This window comes from Cryptotermes secundus, unplaced genomic scaffold (assembly GCF_002891405.2).
Source record: "Cryptotermes secundus unplaced genomic scaffold, Csec_1.0 scaffold60, whole genome shotgun sequence".
In the NCBI taxonomy this organism is placed as follows: Eukaryota; Metazoa; Arthropoda; class Insecta; order Blattodea; family Kalotermitidae; genus Cryptotermes; species Cryptotermes secundus.
This window is the reverse complement of record NW_019731568.1, coordinates 642,849-666,481: the sequence shown is the minus strand read 5'-3', so window position 1 is coordinate 666,481 and position 23,633 is coordinate 642,849. Positions and strand designations below refer to the sequence as shown.

At 43.4% G+C, this 23,633-nt stretch overlaps 1 protein-coding gene across 4 annotated transcripts in view; it reads left to right on the top strand.

Moving 5' to 3' along the window:
* LOC111867047 (protein TANC2) overlaps nucleotides 1–23,633 on the top strand; it is a 634,194-nt gene that overhangs the window by 466,471 nt on the left and 144,090 nt on the right. For 2 of the 4 annotated variants that reach the window (XM_023856515.2, XM_023856513.2), the window contains exon 1: nucleotides 6,179–7,117. The exons of the other annotated variants lie outside the window; for them this stretch is intronic. In XM_023856515.2, the coding sequence (XP_023712283.1) occupies nucleotides 6,967–7,117 (151 nt within the window). In that variant the 5' untranslated portion in view covers nucleotides 6,179–6,966. Of the gene's footprint in view, nucleotides 1–6,178; nucleotides 7,118–23,633 lie in introns of those variants that run through there. 4 annotated transcript variants of the gene reach the window in all.

The window sequence follows — 23,633 nt, the reverse complement described above, 5'->3', positions numbered from 1 at the left end:
GCAGTGCTGCAGTACCCATGAGTCTGTGGGACCGCACGTAAGTACGTGTAAGTGCTGTATTCACTCCAATATAACACGCACGCCAATTTTGAGCAGTCGAATTGAAGAAAAAGTAACACGCTATGTAAAGATGTTTTGGATGCCTACTTTACTTCACTTGCTTCAGCCTGTATAATGAAGTTTGACGTATAAATCAATTATTCTGCAGTTTATAGTGTCCAATTTTGTGCATAGTTTCCGCTGATACAGATACCGACTGCTGTGCGTATACCCGACAAAGTTAGACATCGCCCCGTTGTTTGTAAGTATGAGCTTCGTACCTGCAGAACTTGTAGGCACTGGTAAGTTCATGGCGCATTTCTGTGCAAAATGTCACATACCTACCTTCAGTCAGTTATCACCGTGAAACCGAATGCCAAATACAGATTTCACATTGCCGCTCTGTGGCTATTATGCATTTCGCAGAAAAAGTCCTATCAAAAGTTACTTATTTGTTAAAGTCTCTAAAATGACAGGAGGTTGGAGAAAACTGCAAAATGAGGACCTTCATGACTTGTGTTCTTCCCCATGTATAATTACAATGCTCATGTCATGGAGGATGAGATTGGCATGACATGTAGCACGCATTGGTGGAGAAGAGGAATGCATATAGGATTTTGGTGGGAAAACCAGAAGGAAAGAGACCACTAGGAATACCTAACCGTAGATGGAAGGATAATATTAAGATGGATCACAGTGAGGATGGGCTGGTATGGACTGGATTCATGTGGCTTAGGATAGAAATCAGTGGAGAGCTCTTTTGAATAAGGTAATGAACCTTCGGGTTCCACAAAATGTTAGAAAATTTGTGAGTGGCTGAGCTACCGACGGCTTCTAAAAGGGGCTCAGGTCCACGGAGTTAGTTAGGAGTTCTGTTACCGCACCAATTAACTGTTAATATGGCAGTACAGTTCTCTCGCTCTCACCTAAGTTTCCCACTGCCGCCATGTTGGTGTTATTGATAGAAGATTAGAAAGTACAGAGGTATGGTGGCTTCTAGTTCCATGGCATGACATTACACTACAGTAAGAAAGTAGGTTAGAGTTGGTTTTACACACAAGTCGTGCCGAATTTACTGGGTAATGCAGAAAGAAAATGGAAAATAAAAGAAGTTAAATGTTTACAGTTGTAGCTTCTGCTGAAATTTATAGCGAAATTCCGTGCCCGCGAATGTAATGTACACCCATCGTTTTCAGGAGATATTTGACTGATGAGAGCGCATTACATTCGGAATTACACAGATGGTTTGACAGTGTAACTCTCTGGTTATAGAAGAGCAGGGTTCGGTGCCCGTAACGCTAACGCCACGTTCCATACTTACGTACTTACGTACTAATGGAGCTGAGCCCTTCTTAAGGAGCCGCCAATTCTGCAGCTACTTCAGAATTTCCCAGCATTTTATGGAACCCGAAGGTTCATTGCCCTGTTCACAAGAGCCCTCCACTGGTCCCTATCCTGAGCCAGATCAATCCAATCCACACCATCCCATCCTATCTCTTTAAGGTTCATTTTAATATTGTCCATCCACCTTGGTCTTCCAAGTGGTCTCTTTCCTTCTGTCTTTCCCACCATTATCCTATATGCATTCCTCTTCTCCCCAATTCGTGCTACATGCCCTGCCTACCTCATCCTCCTTAACTTGATCAGTCTAATTATACTTGGAGAAGAGAACAAGTTATGAAACTCCTCATTATGCAGTTTTCACCAACCTCCTGTCACTTCATCTCTCTTCGGTCCAAATATTCTCCTCAACACCCTGTTCTCAAACACTCTTAGTTTATGTTCCTCCCTTAATGTCAGAGACCAAGTTTCACACCAATACAGAACCACAGGCAAAAGTTTTGTATGTTCTAATTTTTATGGGTTTTTACGTTCCATAGGTAGGATAAAGTTATCCTTGGGTTTAATTAAGCACAGCCATGAAGGCATATGAGAGGTGGAAGTAAAGATCTATGGCTTATTTTCCGGACTCTCTAAATATGGGCACTCCACTGCCATTTTACCCCCACTGGAAGAACAGCCAGTTACAGTCCGATAGAAAGCTTAAGGAATAATACTTGTACATTTGGGTGTGAGGTTGAAGGGTGGCGGCACCACAGAGGACCCCGGGATACCGTCTGGCGCCTGTGGACCTGTGTAACACTCCGACTGGACAGGAAGAGGCGAAAGAAACATTTGTCCCTAATGCAGACATCCCCCTGTGTTACCGACAACTACTGTGTTTTCAACATCTGTAAGCCCTATAGCCGTTCACCGCTGCAAATTTCAGAAGACCCGTAACTTGGGTCTCTTAGTTCATAAGGGGCATAAGCCGGATGTTAAGTCTGTCATTGGAAGACCACAGTTTCTCAGGTCTTATGTCTTGTTCGAGTGTATTTTTTTTATTGCTAGTTGGGCGGGATTAAGCCCCTTGTACTGCGGCCACTTCTGGTCTATTGTACCAGCCCCAGATGACGGGTGAGGGTGATTGTGAAGCAATTGGTGGAATGAAGATTGGCAGGGGAAACCGAAGTACTCGGAAGAAACCTGCCCAAGCGCCACTTTGTCCACCACAATTCCCCCTTGACCAGACCCAGGATCGAACCCGGGCCGCCTCGGTGGGAAGCCAGCGACCAACCGCTTGAGCTATGGCGCGGCCTCTTGTTCGAATGTAAGTAAAGGTAAAAATGTAGAGCAATCTCTGTAACAAGCCGTGTAGGCCCGTAGGTGTGTGACACGTCGAGGCTACCACTTTTTCTAGATAGTTAGCTCACAGATGGCTGTGAGGTCTGCCTTACGCGCCGGCCCCCCTTTTCCCACTAGGAAGATTCCTGGTACTCATTTCTGTTAGAGTCTGAGTCGACCCCAGGGCCATAGTGCGGCTGGAAGGATTAGGTCAATTAAAAAATTCACTGACTTCATCGGGAATGGAACCCGCAACCTTCCGGCTTGTAACATAAAGCATCAACCAACTACGATGCTGAATGCCCCCTATTCGAGTGTAAGTACTTGTTACAATATCAAAACATTACGACAGAGAGTTCCGTCCCATCACTGAAAATAACCTATGCATGAATTCAGTTCAATATGTCGTGTTACATCCATTCACGAGTTCACGAGGTTCGTTAATAAACGTGAGAAAGAACTTTGATATTGTGATATGACAGCTTAAAGACGGGAATAGTGGAGCCAGAATAGACGATTGTTGCTAGGTAATGTGAAGACACACATGGAGCAATGGGGTGCGAGACAGTGGCCACCCGGTGACAGCGGAAGAAGAGGACATTGTTGAACCCGTTACCAAGCAACAGCCAGTGGAGATAAGCTGATCCTACTTATTGCGTGCTGTAGTGAATTGTGAAGTGAGTAAAGCGAAAGCGTGCCGTTATGATTTGTAAGATTCCAGTGAATCTGGTTACCAACCCAAACCCAGTGTGACAGTATATATTACTGAAGGAAAGCACCTGATCTGTGCTAGCATGTTAGTAATTCTTAAGATATGACACCTGCTACATCCTCTCTTTGGTTTGAATCGAATCTCGGTAGTGAGACCCTTCATCCCGACTGACGTTTTTCTTGGTTTTTCCTCGGTGCTTCCATGAAGATATTTGGAAAATGGCGTAAGCCAGTATACGAGCGTTTCACTGTGTCCTTTCCAACCCAACAATCATGATCGCCTTGCCATTTGATATTACACTATGGAGCAGAAAGCTTCTTTAAATAGCTCCAAAACAGTGGACACCCGAACTCATTAGAACAGAAGTGGGGCAGTACCGATGTTAAATTAAATTAATGCTATAAAGGTAAAGTTGTCCCTGCTCCTAACTAATAAAGCACTGCACCATGAAGGCGTATGGGGGGAGTTGATGTATAGATCCACGTTTTCTTGACCTCGGCACTAGTTGGAGTGAGTGGTGAGCTTCACGCCTCTACTGCTTTACCCCTGGGAAAGAGCCCCCCGTACCGATTGGAAAGAAAGCTGGGCGGGTCTCGACGACGTGAAGGAGAGAAGATTCTTGATCGTACCGGGACTCGAACTCCAGCCCATTGCCAGTTGCTATACAGTCATGTAAGTGTGTGAGGATTTTCAGGTAAATGCCGCGTATTGCAGATATCGTCAGTAGGTGGGGGTGATGTGTTCATGTGAATTCCCATTTCGAAAGGTTCATGGTGATATTATGTGTCTGTTTAGGCCCTTGTAATAACCCCCGTTTGGAGTAGCAGATTGTCATGAAAACTGATGTGAATTAGTTGGTGTTGGATGTCACTTTGAAGCCAGATCGACACAAAGGCTGACTGAAATGCGTTCAGTAATATCGGTGATGAAGCGTGGAAGGACAACTGAACACGACTTCCTCTGTGTGCGACCTTTGCTCAGCGCGAAAGTGACGCATAATAAGGAAAATAAAGGTAAAGTAAAGTTGTCCCTGGCCGGTCACGGTAGCCGAGCGGTCTAAGGCGTGTATTGCCTTCGTCCGCTTTGAAACCGGGATTGTGGGTTCGAATCCCACCCAGGGCATGGATGTTTAGTTTGTGTGTGTGCGTTTTTCTGTGTTTGTATACAGGTAGAGGCCTTGCGACGAGCTGATCATCCGCCCAAGGAGTCCTACCGAATGTGTAAGATCTAGAAAAACCGAAGTGAACGGAGAAGTTCATGGAGGTAGGCCTATGCCCACTGGGGCCGTAGTGCCAAGGAAGAAAAAGTTGTCCCTCTGCTTCATTAGTTAAGCACCTTGTCATGAATATATATGGGGGAGTGGTGGTATAGCTCCACCTTTTTTGATCTCGGCACTAGATGGAAGTGAGTGGTCAGCTTCACGTCCCTGCCGCGTAACCCCCGGGGAAAGAACCCACGGTACCCATTGTATAGGAGGCTGGGTGGGCCCCAGAATCGGTCTGGGTGCTATGGAGAAGAGAAAATCTTGCACTGCCGGGAATCGAACCCGGGCCGTCCAGTCCGTACCCGTTTCCTGTACCGATTGTAATAATGAAAATAGACTAATAAACTGGAATTATACTCCTGATTTATTCTTGGCATTTCCTGGGGTCAGATCTCTGCTGGAGACTGGTTATCGTCACCGAGGCTTTTCCTTGATTTTCTTCAATCCATCCGTCTTATTCAGAGATAGGCGCTATATAGTCTCGGTACTGACGTCGCCTTTAAATAACCAACTTAAACAAGAAGTTTTGGGATTAACTGATAGCCAACTTTCCTTTGATAATACACGGACTGCATAGGAAACGACGCCTTAAACAATTCTTCATTGCGACGGGCACGTCTTTCAAGTTGTTGCCCAACAAGAAGGGGATACACAGACCCATAAGCTCTCCTTTGATAAGACACAGACCGCATAGAAATGATGCGTCCAACAATTCTTATATTATTTCGTGTATTCATTGCTGCGGCAACGTGTGTACCAAGCCGTTGGTAGCAAAGAAAAGAGGAATACACTTTACCGAGCTGTTGACTAGCAACGATAGGAGGGACACGCAGACTGATGATAGGGATTTATGAAATGCGCCATTGAGATGGGCGCAGGTGCCATGATATACTTAACGAAGTGTCATAAAGACTGGTTCAGGCATTCAAAAGTTGTTGGGGGGATACACAGACAGGATGGAGATCACATTAACCTTTATGCAAGCAGGTTAAAATGCGTTACGTAACCTTAGCATCTGAAAAGACGTCGTTGAAGTAACCACAACTCCATGAAGACGTATGGGGAAGTAAAGGTATAGCTCCATTCATAACTTCAGCAGTAGATTGAGTCAAGTGATTACCTCAGCTGTGTTGCCTCATTGCCGCCGATATCCATTGATGTGGTGACGCAAGTGAAAAGAAATCCTTCACCGGGAAATGAGGCCCGGTCTTCCGATTCAGAGATGGTTATCGATTGACCGAGCTGTGGCCCAGAAATTAAACATGAACACTGAATGGACGCTGCGTGTAGATCCTGACTCAGTGGAATTGTTTCAAAGCCGACGCAATTGTACGAGGCAATGCAATACGAGAACACGCAGCTTCCAAGGTCCTTCATACTTGTTACACTGACACTGCAGGTTGCATCGTCGACGGTTGAAGCAACGGAAAGGGGGCTAGAATCGTTTACCTGGAGGAGTAGGTGGCTGTGATTGGTCTTTTCCGTGCAGGGCTACACTTCTGCATCTTTCACAGTCTCAGCGTCAGCTCGCAGTTGGTTGGTCGGTCGGTTAGCGGTCTGGTGCTGCTTAGTTCGTCGTACACCTGTACAGCTGGGAGTGTAGTGCATCGCTCAAGACTGTTGTGTTTGTGAACGAACGCACGGAACTAGCAACTGTTTTTGGATTAATCAGCTAGCGATAGTCGAAACTTTGAACATGAATGTTCTGAGAAAGGATTCCGTGCATCTGTATTTCTTTTATCTTACTCAAGATATGTAATTAGCTGTTGGGAAGCTGAGGATATTAGGCTTTTATCACAAGTTTCAAGAAAAGACTTCTGTGCGTGTTTAATTTGTTTTGGACAGGTAACATCTGCAGTCCAAGAATATGTCACTCGAATTCTCGTTAGCTACAGTGCTGTGTTTTTTCATTACGACAGATACTACAAAAGGAACACTTACTTCAGTTTGTAATGAGGACGGAAGATCAGTTTTTGAACTGTAACTGTTACTGAGAAAACAATTAAGGAAATACTGCTTTAATTTGTTGGAAACAGACTGACACAGGTTTGATGGAGTGAATATTACAGTGTCGTGTTCAGCTGTTCGTTATGATCTCAGATCTTTTACAGAACAAGGAAGTTCGCTAGTAGCATTGAAGGTGCTGGTGTCAGCCGAAGTAGTAGTTTTGTTTCCTGCGCATAAGTTGTGAATGCTGTGTTTTATATTTTTATTCTGAGATTAGAAACTTTAGGGCTTTCGACCGTGACATTTTTGTAAAAAAAGAATATGGCACTGTTTTGGATGAATGAATGTTCCACATTTAAACACCCGTGATGGCACTGGGTGTATTACGAGTGAGAGTGATCTAGCAGCTTTGTTATCTTTATTCTCGCCCATCTTGTCCAGGATGACGGTCTACCGCCGTCCCGGGAGCGGTTTAAGCCTCAGTGTTTTGGGTATGTATTTTAAATGCGAGTTATAATAAACATATACGGAATACGTCATAGATACGACCATGACTGTAATCAGGGCTGTCCAAACAGATTTCTGACGCTGTTACTGGCTCCATCCATCATTTCAACGTGAAGCCCGCGATCAACGTGCCCTCTAAACCGGGGGTGTAATTGGGCAAGCCATGCTCGTCTTCTGAGCAGAAATTTCCTTGGCTTGGGCTACCCTGGGTGGGGAAGGGGGCAGCGTCTTTCTGAAAAGTTCCGTAACAGACACTGAATTTATAAGCTTACAAAAATAACAGAAAGAAGTAGTTTACTTTTCTCTGTTTTATTTGTATTAATTCAAGTTGACTACGTGTTAAACCAATAAAAGTGGGCGGCCTCGCGCAATTTGGAGGAAACGTTGCTCGCTACCCACAGTTCTGTTTATCTTTGACAGGGTGATCCTCAGCAATTCTGAAATGTTCTTATTGAATGATCAATTCTGTCACATTCACTCCCCGCTACATGGCCCTGTTGAATATCAAACGTTTGTTGGAAACTGTTCTTGGACCGAAGTATGTTCAGAATATCAGCGTAAAGAGAATTGGTCAGTTTGTGTGTTCAGGAAGGTATAGCAGAAGCTTGAAGGGTTTAACTGGTTTCTTCTGCAGTGCCCGTTTGTCCCGTCAAGCGAGAGGTTTTCCGACTTGTTACAGGTGCCGCCAAGGATACGTTGCGGCAAACGGAAAAGTTGTAACGCTTGCATTCCAGATGAAGCACAAAAGCCGGATTCGCATTTGTGCAGAAGTAAGCCCCCCAAACAATACGTGGGAGCGCCCCCGACCGTTTGCTGACCAGCTCACTGTCTATAGGCCTTTATGGTTTATGTTGTAAAATGTTCAACATGCCCCCCCCCAACTAGTTCCCATATGTACCACAGTCTTAATGTAATTCAGTATTAGAATCGTTTTCACATACTGTAACCTAATCAGATCCATACTTAACTCCATTGAGCTGAGCCCTTCTAGAAAAGCCGCCAGTTCCGCAGCAACTCAAGAATTTCCCAACATCTAATGGAACCCGAAGGTTCATTACCGTGTTCACAAGAGTTCACTGGTCCCAAACTTGAGCAAGATCAATCCAGTCCATACCACATCATCCTGTCCCTCTAAGATCCATTTTAATATTATCTTGCCACCTACGTCTAGGTCTTTCTAATGATTCTTTCATCTTGGCTTTTCCAAAAAAATCTTATATGCATTATCAGATTCATACCTAAAAGATATAAGTAATATACTATATACACTCAGTAACAGCACATTGTACAAAATATAGATATGCAAAATAAAATTCATATGCTCTTAATTACAAACAAACAAACAAACTCCGTGGCCTGTAGTCCGAAAGCGAACTATACCGACCGAGCTGCCGCCGCTTGTCAGCGAAGTTATTGCGAACTTTTGCGGATATAGGGTGTCACATGGTCAGCGCAGAGAATCCCAACAGCCATCAATCTCGGTTTTCTAGACCGGAGCCGCTATATCCTTGAAATAGTTACTCATTTGCCCCCACGAGGCTGAGTGGACCCCGTTCAACTCTCAGAAAGTTTTGTAGCACCGGGAATCGAAACCGGGACCTCGGGATCTGTAGTCAGGAACTCTGACCACAGAGTCGGTAATGCTGTTAACTAAGATCTACAAATTTGTTTGCAACGTCACCCGGTTCAGTGAATGTTACCGCAATGTAAGGAAGGGATATCTAACCGTTTCTAATGCGATGTCAATAGTACACTTGGCTTTGAAATAATAAATTAGTATGGAGTTTGAGTCTGAGGCTTATATTACGACAGACTGTCAGGCGGCCAGTCTGTCTTGGAATAAAGCTCCCATCTGGGGCTTACGACCAGATTTTTATTTCTGTCAGGCAGTTGCGGGTTTGTTGATGTGGGGCGCTCTCTCTGACGGGAGGCCGGGTATGTCGTTTACAATTTCTTCTGGCCTCGCCAGCGCAGTCATTCTCAGGTCCGAGTCCCCTGGGACTCGCAACCTTATTTTACTGTCTCAGATTCGAGACTTTCCTTTATGTCGCCTCCTGCGACTCGCAGGGCTATGGTGTAGGTGTAGGTGTGACATGACGTCTCGCAACACCAGCATGGTCCCACGCCGATGTCATGAGGGGGGGTGAGGGTGGTCTTGAGATTTCGTAAGGATGGGGTGACTGCAGCACGCATAGATTAAAAGCTTTGCTACATTTTAAATTACTTAAGCCTTACAGCAGGACACAAACCATATTTGGTGAAAACGTTAGGGCACACAACGAGGACCAGTAGGAAGCCTCAGATTTTGGGCCGTGGTCAGGGGTTAGTGTTACTGCTAACCCTTCAGAAAATATAAATTCTTGCTGCTTGATAACTCCGGGCGATTTCCTTGTGGGAAATATAGTTACCGGACTCCACGTCGCTTCGTGTCATGATGATCGGTCTGAAGCTGCAGAACGCGTGAGCACATGTCTGGTGTGAAGGGCCCTGGTCTGGTTCGGATTGCCATTAAGTTGATTTATAGATGTATTTTTTATAACTTTAGGGAATGTGACATTTTTGTGTTACCTGGTAATTTAATTCGGCACATTTCGAAAGTGGGGGCACGCGGTAGCGTAGTTGGTTGAGGTACTATGCTACAAGCTGGAGGGTCGCGGGTTCGAGCCCCGATGAGGCGGATTTTTCCAATTGACCCAATCCTTCCAGCCGCATATGGCCATGGGGTCGACTGAACCTCTGGCAGAAATGAGTATGATGAATCTTCCTGGGTAGTAAAGGGCGGCCGAGGCGTAAGGCTGACAACCTCACCGTCATCTGTGAGCCGATTGTCTAGATAATGTGGGACCCTCAACGTCTCACAATCCTATGGGCCTCCATAGCCTGTTACAGGGATACCTTTACCCTTTTTTTTCTTTCTTTACATTTTGAAAGTAGGGTTTGATGAAGGATTACATGGTTTGTTCTAAATTCGTTCGGTGATCTATCATAATATATTGGCTTACCTTATAATAAAAAGGGAGAAATTGTCCCTGTGTTTAGCTAATTAAGCACTCCGCCATGAAGACGTATGGGGGAGTGGATGTATAGATTCACATTTTCTTGATCTCGGCACTAGTTGGAGGTGAGTGGTCAGCTTCACGCCCCACCCGCTTTACCCCAGGGGAAAGAACCCCCGGTACCCATCAGATAGGCTGGGTGGGCCCCATAGCCGGTTTGAACGACATGAAGAAAACGATTCTTGACCCTATCGGGACTCGAACTCCTACCCCTCGGTCGTCCAGCCCATAGTCAGTCGCTATACCGACTACGCTATCCCGGTTGGTCCTTATAGTATATGTAGTTTGCTTAATATACTTATCTTCTTACCCTACTCAGTTCAGTCACTGGCGCAGTGCAGAGCCCCCTGTCAGAGATGCACCCATTCCTAGAAATCCAGGGCAAGAATGAGGGTGGAGGTATTCCACACAATAAAGGGTGCTTTTCTTCGTACCATGTCCAGACAGGGTTCGGGCTCCCCTCGCAGGCGCATTTTTCGATGAAAAAGTGACCGGACCTTGAAGCTGATCTCTCATCTCCAGCCTTCGTGGTATGGAAAGCATAAAAACTGTGCTATGTACTTCTACCTTCACACTACGGAAAAATTGCTGTTTTAGAATTATCGACCTTTTTCATGTTTCCTTTCCGTCTTAGCAACTTAAATGTCTCTGTTCAACGTGAGGCCTGCTACAGTTTATGTCCGCGTTGCTTCTGTTGCTTTTAATGGTACGATCGACTGAATGACAAAGGAAAGGATACGGAATTTCGGAGTTGATCGCTGCGTCTGTCAGAAAGGGCGAGGCAAACCGTGCACCGTGCCGTGCATGGAGGCAAGGGAAGCATTGCTTCCATAATTAAGAAACGAAAAGAAAAGAAGCCATATATAAATAATTCGATTTGAATAATAAGGATGTGAATATTGTCATTTAGAGCGTGTTCCTGCTCAAAACCACGTGCCGCCTCCTCCTCCCTTTCCCTGCTTGGTGGGACGGACCAAGTCTCCTTTCGTTAATCTCCGTACGAATTCGTCCCATCCGAATTGGCCAACGGAAGCAAATTTCGGTTTGCTGGCTAGGCCAGCGAAGTAATGTATTCTTTCGATGGTTATGTGAAAATTAACTGTTTATATGTGATTTCAGTCTTGTTGGGTGTTATAGGTAACCTTAAGTTTTATTAAAATATATAAAAAAAAGTCCATATTTATATGGCGTAAGATTGTGTTTGTGATGGTATTTTGACGCATCAGGAAGAAGCTATCCAAGTTTAAGGGAAGCAAGTCTGATATTGTGGTACAAGGGGCAGGAGCGTGATTAGACTACACGCACAGGCCACAGCTGAAATGAATGCTGGCAGACAACGCGACTGCGACTGTGCAATCGAAAGCCTTTTAAAACGGGGACTTTTCTGAAAAGAAAATAGTTATAGAAAGAGGACGACCGACATGCGAGTTTCCAGAACTTAAAGCACAAACCAAATTATATATGAGGAAATTTAATTTGGACCAGTATTCTAAAACAGAGTAGTTATCCGGTTTTGCCGTAATATAGGAAAATTGTTTTGTTGGCCATGCCTATTGTTTCTCAATGAAAAGAATGTATTGAACAAGACTGGGTTTGGTGATATCAACAAACTTCATAAAGCATTGAAACGACACAAGAACTCTCAGATTATTTTAATAATGCAACTTGTTATGTTCGGGAAATCTTGAATTGACTGTCAACTTGACAACCAAAAGCGCCTGGCGATACTACAGCAGAATGAAAATGTGAAAGAAAAAAGAGAAATAATGAAACGCTTGACTGATATCATCTGCCATTTAGGAAAGTGGCAACTTGCCCTCCGTGGTCATGACAAAATCGTGGATTCAATCGACCGAGGTAATTATGTGGAATTAGTTCACTTGTTGAGGAAATATGACCATAAACTCAATGTTCACCTTGAGAACAGCACAGTATTTACAGGTTTATCGAACAACGTACAAAACGACCTTATTGACTCAATAGGTGACGTAAATTTTGGTGAGTTGTTTGCCAGCAGTTAATTTATTAGATACCACTGCTTCCCGTACCAATAATAGTACTGCACGCCACTGGTTCTGACGATGGTGTATAACACTCAGAATTGATGTTTTTTTACGTTTTCCATCGTTCGGTGCTCTGTTTCCGAAACGTCTGACGATGGTATATAACACTCAGAATTTCTGTTTTTTTACGTTTTCCATCGTCCGGTGCTCTGTTTCCGAAACGTCGTATTTTATATTTTCTAGAATACCGAAAGATGGGTAAAGTCCAAAAACCCAGTGATACTGTATAAAATATTTTGTTTGGTGGTTAGGTCACTTTTGCGCCGTCTTTCCGTGCCTGATACTCATTTCGGATGAAGTTTCATCAATGCTAATTCTTTGGTTGTCCCGGATGAGGTGATCGATCTACTCCTTAACCTCAATACATAGTTCAGTCTGTGGCCGCCCAGAACGCGCATAAGAACAGCATTCTATCGCCTTCCTTTGGATCTTTCCGCCCACTTTCCATTCGCTCATACTGTTATCGCCCTATTGCCATTCTTTCGTATATTTCACTAGTTTTCATTCCCTATGACCACAAGAACCGGAGTACAGTTCGTTGTTCTGTGATTTCGTGCCATCGCCGGGGCATACGTAGTGCAACATTATCACTGCGGATAATTTATTAAAAGTGAACTAGGTGTGGTGACAGGAAGCGCATGTTGCCATGTATCCACAATGTTTCTCACTTCTACCGGTATTACACGTGAGAGCTGTGTAACTCTGTGGGGCTGAGTCATGAGAAGCCGCCAGTCGCTCAGCTGCTTATGAATTTCCCAACATTTTATGGAACTCGAAGGCTCATTACTGTGTTCACACAAGCCCTCCACAGGTCCCTATCTTGAGGCAGACGAATTCAGTCCCTACCACCCCATCCGGTTTCACTAAGAACCATCATAATATTGTTACATGTACACCCATCTCTAGGTAACGAGTTGGTAAACAAGTTTCCGCGACGACAGATTCTTGGTAAACAGTCCGTTTCTAGGTTACGAAACAACAGATGAGGCTGTTTTTTTTGTGTTGTAAGCGCCAGGCAACAGTAGAACAAGGGGGCTACAAAATCCGTTTCGAAGCAACGGAACTGAAAACACGTCTACAATAATAGATGTTCTCTATGGAGTCCGTGCAGAAGGCTTATAGGGGATAGTGAAGGTTGTTTACAGTCAGTCGTAGCCGAGAACCTGTGAGTCAAGGACACGAAGCCGTCATTTAAAGGAATTGTGAAAGTAAATTGAGTACAGATTAGGACAGAGGAGTACAGAATGATCGAAGACGAAATAACAATAAGACTGCATAGTGATTTGAAGTGCTAGTTTATGTGTTGAGATCCGTTTCCAGGAGACGACTACAGAAGACGGAGAATCCTATTGCGTGTGCAACGGTGAACTGTAAATTGCATAATTCAGAGAGAGCGCTGTATTAATTGTAGGAGAGAGAGAGAGTGTAACCGAAGTGCTAATAAATCCAGTCATCCGAACTAGAACCCGCTATTTTCGTCACGCGTACCACCGTACAGGTCAAAATATCCTCTTGCCAACGTCTAGGTCTTCCTACTTGTCACCTTCCTTCTGGCTTTCCCAATATAACTCTATATGCATTCCTCTTGTCCCCATTCTGTGCTACACCCCCTGCATATCACAAGTGAGGCAAATTAAGTTTTTGTTAATTTTGGTTTTTCAATAGCATAGGCGTATAAAGCAATTATTATGCGCGATGTTTTGCAAAATGCTTTGATGAAAGAACATTGTGAAAGTTAATGGCAAGTCTCGCCTTGTTCATAGACATCACAGTGAGAAGACAAATGCGTGAAGTAAGCGTGTCATTGCACACAACGTTAATTTCGGCACTGGATGCAAGTCGACCCTTGGTCACGTCGAGTGTCAGAACTGCCGATGGATGCTGCGCTGTAATAATGTGGCTCGCATGAAACTAGTTAGCCATCTTATATGTGTACTCCACACACAGGGGCGGTGACCGGAACACACGTCACCGTCCACGAATCACATATCCGCATGGTAAAAAGAAACCAGAACGTAAAAGGAGTGCCACGGCACGCATGCGCCCTTTACATCATTTTAAAATTTTTAAAACTTTAAAACCGGAACGTCAGTTCACACAAGATCTACACGGTGACACATCCCAGTACGGAATTCTTCGAAACATGTCCCTGCCCAAGTGGTTATACAACCCGTGAGCTGTTAGGCTGCATTAAAGACGGTATTGTGTGTGTGTGTGATACCCATCTTACGTTATTCTTCGGGTTCTGTTACCATATAATTGGTTGTAACTCTCGTATTCTTTGCTTCTTTCTTAATTCTTTTGTTTTTCCAATATAGGACGTATGTTATTAATTCGTGCCGAAATTATGGTGCATTTGTTGAATGCATCATCATTGGAACATCGTGCTGAATGTTGTGAATCTAACATGACGCATGCTGACTGAGAATTCAGTGTGACTGAGTCGTGCAGTCATGCAGTGTAAGTGCACGCAGATGACAGTGTTCTGACGGAAGTTCAAGTCCCACACCTTGCTCTCTGATGAAAGACACACGACTCCGTCCTACGCATAGTTGACACTGTGTGGGCGCCTACAGGACGTTCGATGCTGCGTGGCTTGCCATGGAAAGGGAAGGCGATGTCGCCCCAGCAGTCAGTTGCCATCATTAACAGAACTGCACAGTGGTACACAAGTTATTGTAACATGTATACCACTCTGCAATTCTTACCTTCTCGAACTTGTTTCGTATTTCCGTAGATTACATAATTCCGCTGTACCAACTTTGTTTCTTGTTGCCGGTTGACATGGGACGGCGAATTTTGGCTGAATTAAAAGGACAGGAAATAGGTTTTCGGTAATAGTGGTCTATGTCCAAAGTCGCTTCGGTATTCTTCTGGAGAGAAAAGAATAAATGAAGGAGGAAAATGAAAGCCACGAAACACGAAGTACCACGATATTTGCCAGAAATCCATACTCTTTTGTGATACCGCAGACATTATGGAAAAAATGTTCAGGTTGCTAAATTTGTAGTATAATTCGCACAATTTAGTTCAGTTGAATTAAGCTCTTGTTTATTTACATGAAAACTTAACAGCCCAGAGGCCAGTTAGAACGTTAGCAAAAATACATAGAAAGAAACTCCCCAAAAGAAATGGCAAACAAAATACAAAATAAAGCAGTTTATATAAAATAATAATAGCAGCAACAGTTCCATGAAAAATCAGAGTTACCAGTAACAAGCGAGAAAATCAATATAAGTACAGTTGCAATGGTTATGCCATTATGCGGCGAGAAAAATAATATTCATACATACATATATGTAATAATAGTAATAGTGATAACAGCTATAACATAAATATTGTCACGTGATGGAGCGTGAGTATTATTGGCCTTTGTATTGATGACCGAATTTATTGCTCACTGTAACACACGACTCATGACTACACTTACAGGTCACTGTTACACACACACACACACTAGTGTCCACAGTCACGTCTTCACTAGCCTTTGCTTGGTAACGGCTTCCAACGGAGGACGCTCGCTTTCCTCTGTGTTCCCGAACTATCCCCGGCCTCACCTATTAGCCTCTCACAGCAACAGCTCACAGTGAGCATACCTCAGCAGTTCTCTAACTCACTGACTGACTAACTAGGTCACTCACCAGCCAACTAACTCAGCTCACTCTTACTAACTACTGGTTTGCTTATAACATCTCGGCACGGACCGCACAGAAAACACTGTTCCTCTGTTATCTTGTACAGGCCGTTGCCTACCGGTGGGTCTACATGTCAATATGATTAAGGAGAACGTCCTTGGCTCCGAATATGTCAGCGTCCCTGCAAACTACATTAACATTTATGCGCAACTAGCAGAAGGACAATTTTTATAAGAGGAGCAGACAGTGAACAAGGCAAAGTCTCTTAAGGTGCGTTCACATTACTCGTGCTCGTAAATCTTCATCCACGCTACTTCAGTTGCTCGCCAGGCTTCGGCGCGTGAGGATCCGTATATTTACTCGTAGCGTGTATAGGCTGTAGTCGTATTTTAATTTATTGGCTATAGTTTATAAATCAAAAATTTAAAATTTGCTTGTCTCATGACTTGTCATATTGTCACATTACTCGCGAGCATAGCGAGTCACACGAGCACGAGTAATGTGGACGAGCCTTTATATAGCGAGCAGAAACTCGAAAACCAGCAGTTTCCAAAACAGATCGGCAGCATTTAGAACCAAGATAAAACTGAATAAAGAAAAAGAGCATCGAGGCGATGCCTCCTAATAAGTAGATTATGGAATTTTAACTCCTCCAAAGCAAGAGAATAGCTGTAATGGACTTGAGGAAAGAAACGGTTGAAACAGAGGACTTAGAACTCAGCTGGATGCGTTCAAGCTTGTTGGTATCAGTTGACGTAATTGAATTCCAGACAACGGACGCGTATTCAATATAAGAACTAACGTAATATATAATCTGTGCATACATTCAAGAGATGAGAAGGCGAAGTTAATGCTACGAACTAGACCCAGCAGCTTAATACAGTGAGAGAAATTATGGTTGACATGGTTATGAAAGTGAAGTTTAGTATCAATAAATACTCCCAGGTATTTAATAGAGTCGGTCCTGGTTATGGAGGATTGGCAAAGTTTATAATCATAGATCAGTACGTTGGTTATCGTGAAGGATATAACTTTAGTTTTACCGATATTGAGTGGCATGTACGTGTAGTTAGCAGTGCGTCGACCTTCTACAGAGTTAATGTCAGACTGTAGTAGATTACACTCTTTGGGGAGATTTGATGGCTCCGTGGATTTTGATATCGTCAGCAAAAAGTAGATACTTAGAATGTGAAACTGCATCACGAGTCGTTAATTTCAGACTTTAGATATGCGAAACATTGCTTTGAATAACAAATTCAAATACTTATTTACTTATGTTATATTTTAGCGCCCTGTTGCATTGATTCATATTCATAATGTGCATATATTAACAGTCTTCAAGTGCATACACTCCCATCTACCACTTCTACACTACATGTTTCGGCAGTATGCTGCCATCTTCAGGTGTATCGATCCGTCAGCTATTTCACTGCTTGCCTTTATATGTCAATTTACAAATAATATTAAATTTGTATACGTCCTTATATAGTTTATGTATTTAAAACTTGTTAAAACCTATTATCTCATACATCATATTTTTAAATTCGTGTGTATTATTGATCAATCACATGGGGGTCTTTCTTCTTATGTTTCTAATGTGTGTATATCTACAACGTGAAAAAGTTACATATTAATGTTTTGTTTTGATTTATATTGGTTTCGTGTTGTTAATATTATACTGTTTAGTACTCACTATGTCTTATGATGTGTTCTACTCTTGTGGCTGCGTGCGTTGTATCGTTGTGTGCGTGTGTGTGTGTGTATGTGCTGTTTTCGTTCTCTTATATTATTGATCGAGTTATGGTGTTGTGGGGGTAGGTGGTGGGGTTGTGTTGTGTTGTTCTGTGTAAATTGTGTGCAATTCATGAAATATTGGGTTATATATTTCTTTATTTATGTTATTCATATGCGTGTTTTTCCTTGTTGTTTTGTATATATGGTAGTTTTCCAATGTGTTTAAATATTGTTCTTTTTTATTCGTTGCTATGATGTCCATAGTATTTTATATTGTACCGTATGCGTGTCCCGTATCTAATATGTGTTCGAGTATCCTGTATTACTGTTATTGTGTCTTATGTCTTGAATGTGTTCTTTATATCTGGTATTAAATTTCCTCCCAGTTTGTCCTATATATTCCATGGGGCAATGTAGGCATTTCATTCTATAGATACCACTTTTTTATATTTATCTATGTGTGGTTTTGATTTCAATATGTGTTGTAAATTGTTCTTAGTTCTAAATGCCATTTTTAATTTTGTGTCTCGAAATATTTTTGTAATATTTCTTGTTTCTTTTCCTATATATGTGAATGTTGCCCATTTCATTTTTGTTTTTTGTCCTTCTAGATTCTCTGTAATGTTCTGTTTTTCTGTAATGTTTTGGTTTCTCTATTTTGTAGCTGGTTTTGTAATTATATCTGTGTTGTACTTATTGTTTATAAGTATGTTATTTATGGTAGCTGTTTCTGTATCTTTTGCTGTTCTGGTAATGGGGCAATTATTTGCTCGGTCTATAAGGTATTTAATACCTGATATTTTGTGTTATTATTTACTTACTCACTCATGGAGCTGAGCCCTTCTTGAGGAGCCGCCAATTCTGCAGCTGATCAAGAATTTCCCAGCATTTTATGGAACCCAAAGGTTCATTACCATCTTCACAAGAGCCCTCCACTGGTCCCTATCCTGGGCCAGACCAGTCCAATCCATACCTTCCCATGCTATCTCTTTAAAATCCATTTTAATATTTTCCACCCACCTACGTGTTTCATTATTAAGGCGCGTCCAAATTACTCGTGCTCGTGATCGTGCTCCTGCTCGACAGGCTTGTGCTCGTCGGGAGACTCGTCTGGCATTTACTTGTGCTCATAAATCTTCGTCCACACTACTTCAGTTGCTCGCCAGGCTTCGGCGCGTGAGGATCCGTATATTTACTCGTAGTGTATATAGGCTGTAGTCGTATATTAGTCTATTGGCTATAGTTTTTAAATTAAAATTTTAAATTTGCTTGTCTCGTGACTTGTCATATCGTCCACATTACTCGCGAGCATAGCGAGTAACATGAGCACGAGCACGAGTAATGTGGACGGGCCTTTAAACTTCAACAGTCTGAGCCTGTCACACTTAACAGTAGCTTTAACTATCTTAGATTGAAGGAAAAATTTTGGTAAAGGCAGTCGGATTTATTTTTTCAGCGCTTTTATTTGTTCGTTCTATCGACAGTCCTGTCCCCTTCTCTTCCTCCTTCGCTTTAAAACAATTGCCTCTGCCAGTTTTTCAAATTTTCTGGCTCCTTCATGGGTGAATTTCGTTTCCTCCGTTCTCCCTTTTTCTTTTCCAGTCAGTTTTATTTGTCCGTCATATCACTCCTCTTCCCGTATTCTAACAGTTGTGGAAGATAATTTCTGTTTTCCCCGTATCCTGGAAATGACGCGCTAGGTTTACGCCCGTGATAGCAAATGGTTACTATATTCACAGCTCTTTCCTTGAGCAAGTATACCACAGTATGTAGGCGCTTCTATCGTCCGTTTATTAATGAAAACCAGCAAATTTCCCACCCAAATTTTGTGTTTTTTTTTCAGGCTCCTAATTCTTGAAGGTCTTTCCTAGTTCTTGGTATGTGGTTCATAGGTTTATATGAATTTTGTGCAGGCGTAAGACAGTAGTTGTTAGCCCGATGTATTAAACTCTGGTCCGCGAACCCTGGTTTGTTAATGCCTGACCATGGCCCACAAAATGCAAGGCCCAGTCTGCCGTCTCCCCTTCAGGAGAAATGACCAGTGACTCAGAGTCGAGGACACACGGCGCACCCAGCTGTTATGTAATTTATTTAGCAGGTCACTTGTAGCCCCAGGGCACAGCACAGAGACAGCCGAGAGGGATGAGCTTCTTTGTTTATCTCAGGAGTAGGCATATGGATTGTGGTGTACAGCCCCTCGTGTTTGCAGGTGTGGTGGGTGTGTGCACATACTTTATTGACAGAATGCACCAACGAATCTTAAAAAGACAAGCTCACATTGGTGTGCAGCGCCAGACACATTTCACTGAATTATTATTCTCAGTTGCGTTGCAGTACATACCTCCAGGAAGTAACCCGCAGAATGTGTGGGATGCGGTAGGCCATGACTGGCATGATATCAGTAGTGACTTTGATTCGTACAGTATTGTGACATGTAGACCCGTATCTTGGCAACGCCCGAAATAGGCGTACGCAACAATAGAGCCAGTGCCGCAAGAGGTGTTTTCTATGTGGTTCGCATATATCCTTTCCTAGGTAACTTGCCAATAAACGCGCATTCTTGACAACAGAAGACGGTGTTTTCTGTGAGGTCCGTGCCGAGGAGTTATCTCGAAGACAATCGATGCACGAGGCAGTTGAGTTGAGGGTTCAGCTGTGGAATGTTCACCGGCAGACAACGGAAGCTAAGATTTCGTTACCAGTCAACGTCTAGAGAAAACACGGCATAGGAATAGCCATTATGGACCGCTATTACCAAATAAAGACTTGTGGAAATAGACTGAGAAAACTTACCGTTGGGTGATTTCTAGTGTGTAAATTAGCAACAGTGTAATAATTATTTGTAGTTACGACCTGTACAGGGCAGTTTCGCGCAGGGCAGTGGCAGAAGAAATCTTAAAATATAAGTTAGATTTAGCGGGAGTACAGGAGGTCAGATGGGATGGAGGTGGCATCGCACCAGCAGGAGGCTACACATTTTTCTATGGAAAAGGGAATGAAAATCATGAATTAGGTACAGGTTTTTTCGTACATAAGAGAATCGTATCAACAGTTAAGAGGGTAGAGTTCGTTAGTGATAGGATACCATATATAATACTGAAAGGTCGCTGGTGTGATATCATCGTTACGAATGTTCACGCCCCAGCAGAAGATAAAATTGAAGTTTATCTGATAAACTTCCTATCCAGAATGGTCTAAAACAAGGAGATGCTTTATCGCCACTCCTTTTCAACTTTGCCTTAGAATATGCAATTAGGAAGGTCCAGGGAAACCACGTGGGACTGAAATTAAACGGGACACATCAGCTGTTGGCCTATGTCGACGATGTGAATTTACTGGGTGACAGTGTAGATGCCATAAAGAAAAACACACAAACGTTAATTGACGCAAGTAAAGAGGTTGGTCTAGAAGTAAACACAGAGAAAACTAAGTCTATGTTACTGTCTCGTCACCAAAATACAGGCCAAAATCATTACATAGAGATAGGAAAGAGACGTTTTGAAAATGTGGCACAGTTCAGATATTTGGGAACAACGATAACAGATCGAAACCTGATTCAGGAGGAAATTAAGAGGCGATTGAAGTCGAGTAAAGCTTGCTACCATTCAGTCCAGAACATTTTGTCTTCTCGTCTGTTGTCGAAAAACATAAAAATTAGAATATACAAAACTATAATTTTGCCTGTGGTTCTGTATGGGTGCGAAACTTGGTATGTGACATTAAGGGAAGAACATGGACTGAGGGTGTTTGAGAATAGGGTGTTGAGAATATTTGGACCGAAGATGGGTGAAGTGACAGGAGGTTGGAGAAAACTGCATAATGAGGAGCTTCATAATTTGTACTCATCTCCAAGTATAATTAGAATGATCAAGTCAAGGAGGATGAGGTGGGCCGGTCATGTAGCACGAATGGGGGAGACGAGGAATGCGTTTAGGATATTGGTGGGAAAGCCAGAAGGAAAGAGACCACAGGGAAGACCAAGGCGTAGGTGGGTGGACAATATTAGAATGGATCTTAGAGATAGAGGTTGGGATGGTATGGATTGGATTGATCTGGCACAGGATAGGGACCAGTGGAGGGCTCGTGTGAACACGGTAATGAACCTTCGGGTTCTATAAAATACTGGGAAATTCTTGAGTAGTTGCAGAATTGGCGCCTCCTCCAGAAGGGCTCAGCTCCATGAGTAAGTAAGTTACGACCTGTAAGTGATCAGTAAATCTATTCACCAATCCGGACCCCGTCTATAGTCACTAATACACGTGACAGTATGCTTACGTATGTACAGTTCTGGCTGAATTCCGTACAAGATTATGCTTGGGAAGACTACATGAATGTTCAATTTAGACGTGCCTATCGAGGCACTGCACTGTGCTGCACTGTGTAGCACTGCAGCTTCGGGTTTGGATCAGCCCTGAGATGGCTATCCAAATGAGGATCCCTCCAGGCGTATGCTAGGATAGTACCTTAAATTAGACCACGTCCAACTCCTTCAGCACCGTTTCATATTTGTTGTCATCTAGTAATTCCACCCTGTGCCGATCACGGTACCCGAGCGGTCTAAGACATGTAATGTCTTCGCTCGCTTGGAAACCGGGATCGTGGGTTCGGATCCCACCCAGGGCATGTTAATTTGTGTGTGTGCGTTTTTCTGTGTTTGTGTACAGGTAAAGGCCTTGCTGATCACTCGCCCAAGGAGTCCTACCGTATGTGTGAGATCTAGTAAACTGAAGTGAAACGGAGAGTTTCATGGAGGTAGGCCTAGGCCCAAATTGGTGCTGTAGCGCCACAGAAAAAAAAATTCGACTCTGTAGAATCTCTATCACCGTCAGGGGCCTTAAGTACAGACGCTTTTTTATTTATTTTGCTTTCCACTTATGGAGGACCGCCTCTGGTCTAGTGGTTAGAGTTCCTGGCTGCAGATCCCGAGGTACGTTGCAATGACCACGTGACACCCCCTATCCGCTAAATTTGGCATTAACTTCGCCGACAAGCGGCGGTCCCGCGGTCGGTATAGTTCGCTTGCGGACTAACACCACGGAGTTTTTTTTTATTTGCCATATTGTACCTGGTGCTCATTTCATGCAGATAAATCTTAGTGACGTCAGCAGCATACTCGTACTGTTTGACGTGGAACAGATCTATTTCTCGACGCTCTCAGTAGCGCCTGTATAGCGTCGAATTATCGGATGACAGATGAATTGGAAAGTGTGACCAACTCGATGTAGTATCTCGGCATAGCTCAAGCGGTTAGTCGCTGGCCTCCCACCGCGGCGGCCCGGGTTCGATCCCGGGTTTGGTCAAGTAGGATTTGTGGTGGACAAAATGTCGCTGGGAGGGTTTTCTCCTTTACTTCTGTTTCCCCTGCCAATCTTCATTCCACCAACTTCTCCATCATAATCTCCCAGGGGCAGGCTACAATAGGACAATCAGCGGCCGCCGTGCCGAGTGGACCCAGTTGCACTCCACCCCCACTAAGCGAATCTAGTATCCCAGCATTCGAGTGGAGGTACTGAGGACAATCACGAACTGAGCCAGGATATGAGTTGTCTCAGCCGGGATTAAAATCGAGCATCTTCCGAATACACGTTTAGAGCGTCGCCGCTACACCAACCTGCTCGGTAAACTAATATGTTGATGCAAAACTGATCACATTATGTGCTCATTGCATAACAGTCACAAAGCAGTTCTCCTTGTGTTTCCATCAGTGCCCGTCTTGTTGAAAAACTTTTCGAATAAAAATATGTAGGCCTACCTGTTAATGGTGTTTGTTTTTATATTATGGACCGGTTCTTTGTACGATGAGCTGTTCGTGGGGTAATTGAAAACTTCATATAAAGTAGCGCTATAGTAGGCCGATAGGAACAAGAATTTCACTTCACCATTGAGTTTTGTTAAGTGTAGTAAAAGGTAAGCAGGTGAAGATATCTTTGTAACAGGCCGTGGAGGCCCATAAGATTATCGAGGTTCCCACATTTTCTAGACTATGGGCTCACAAATGGCGATGAGGTCAGC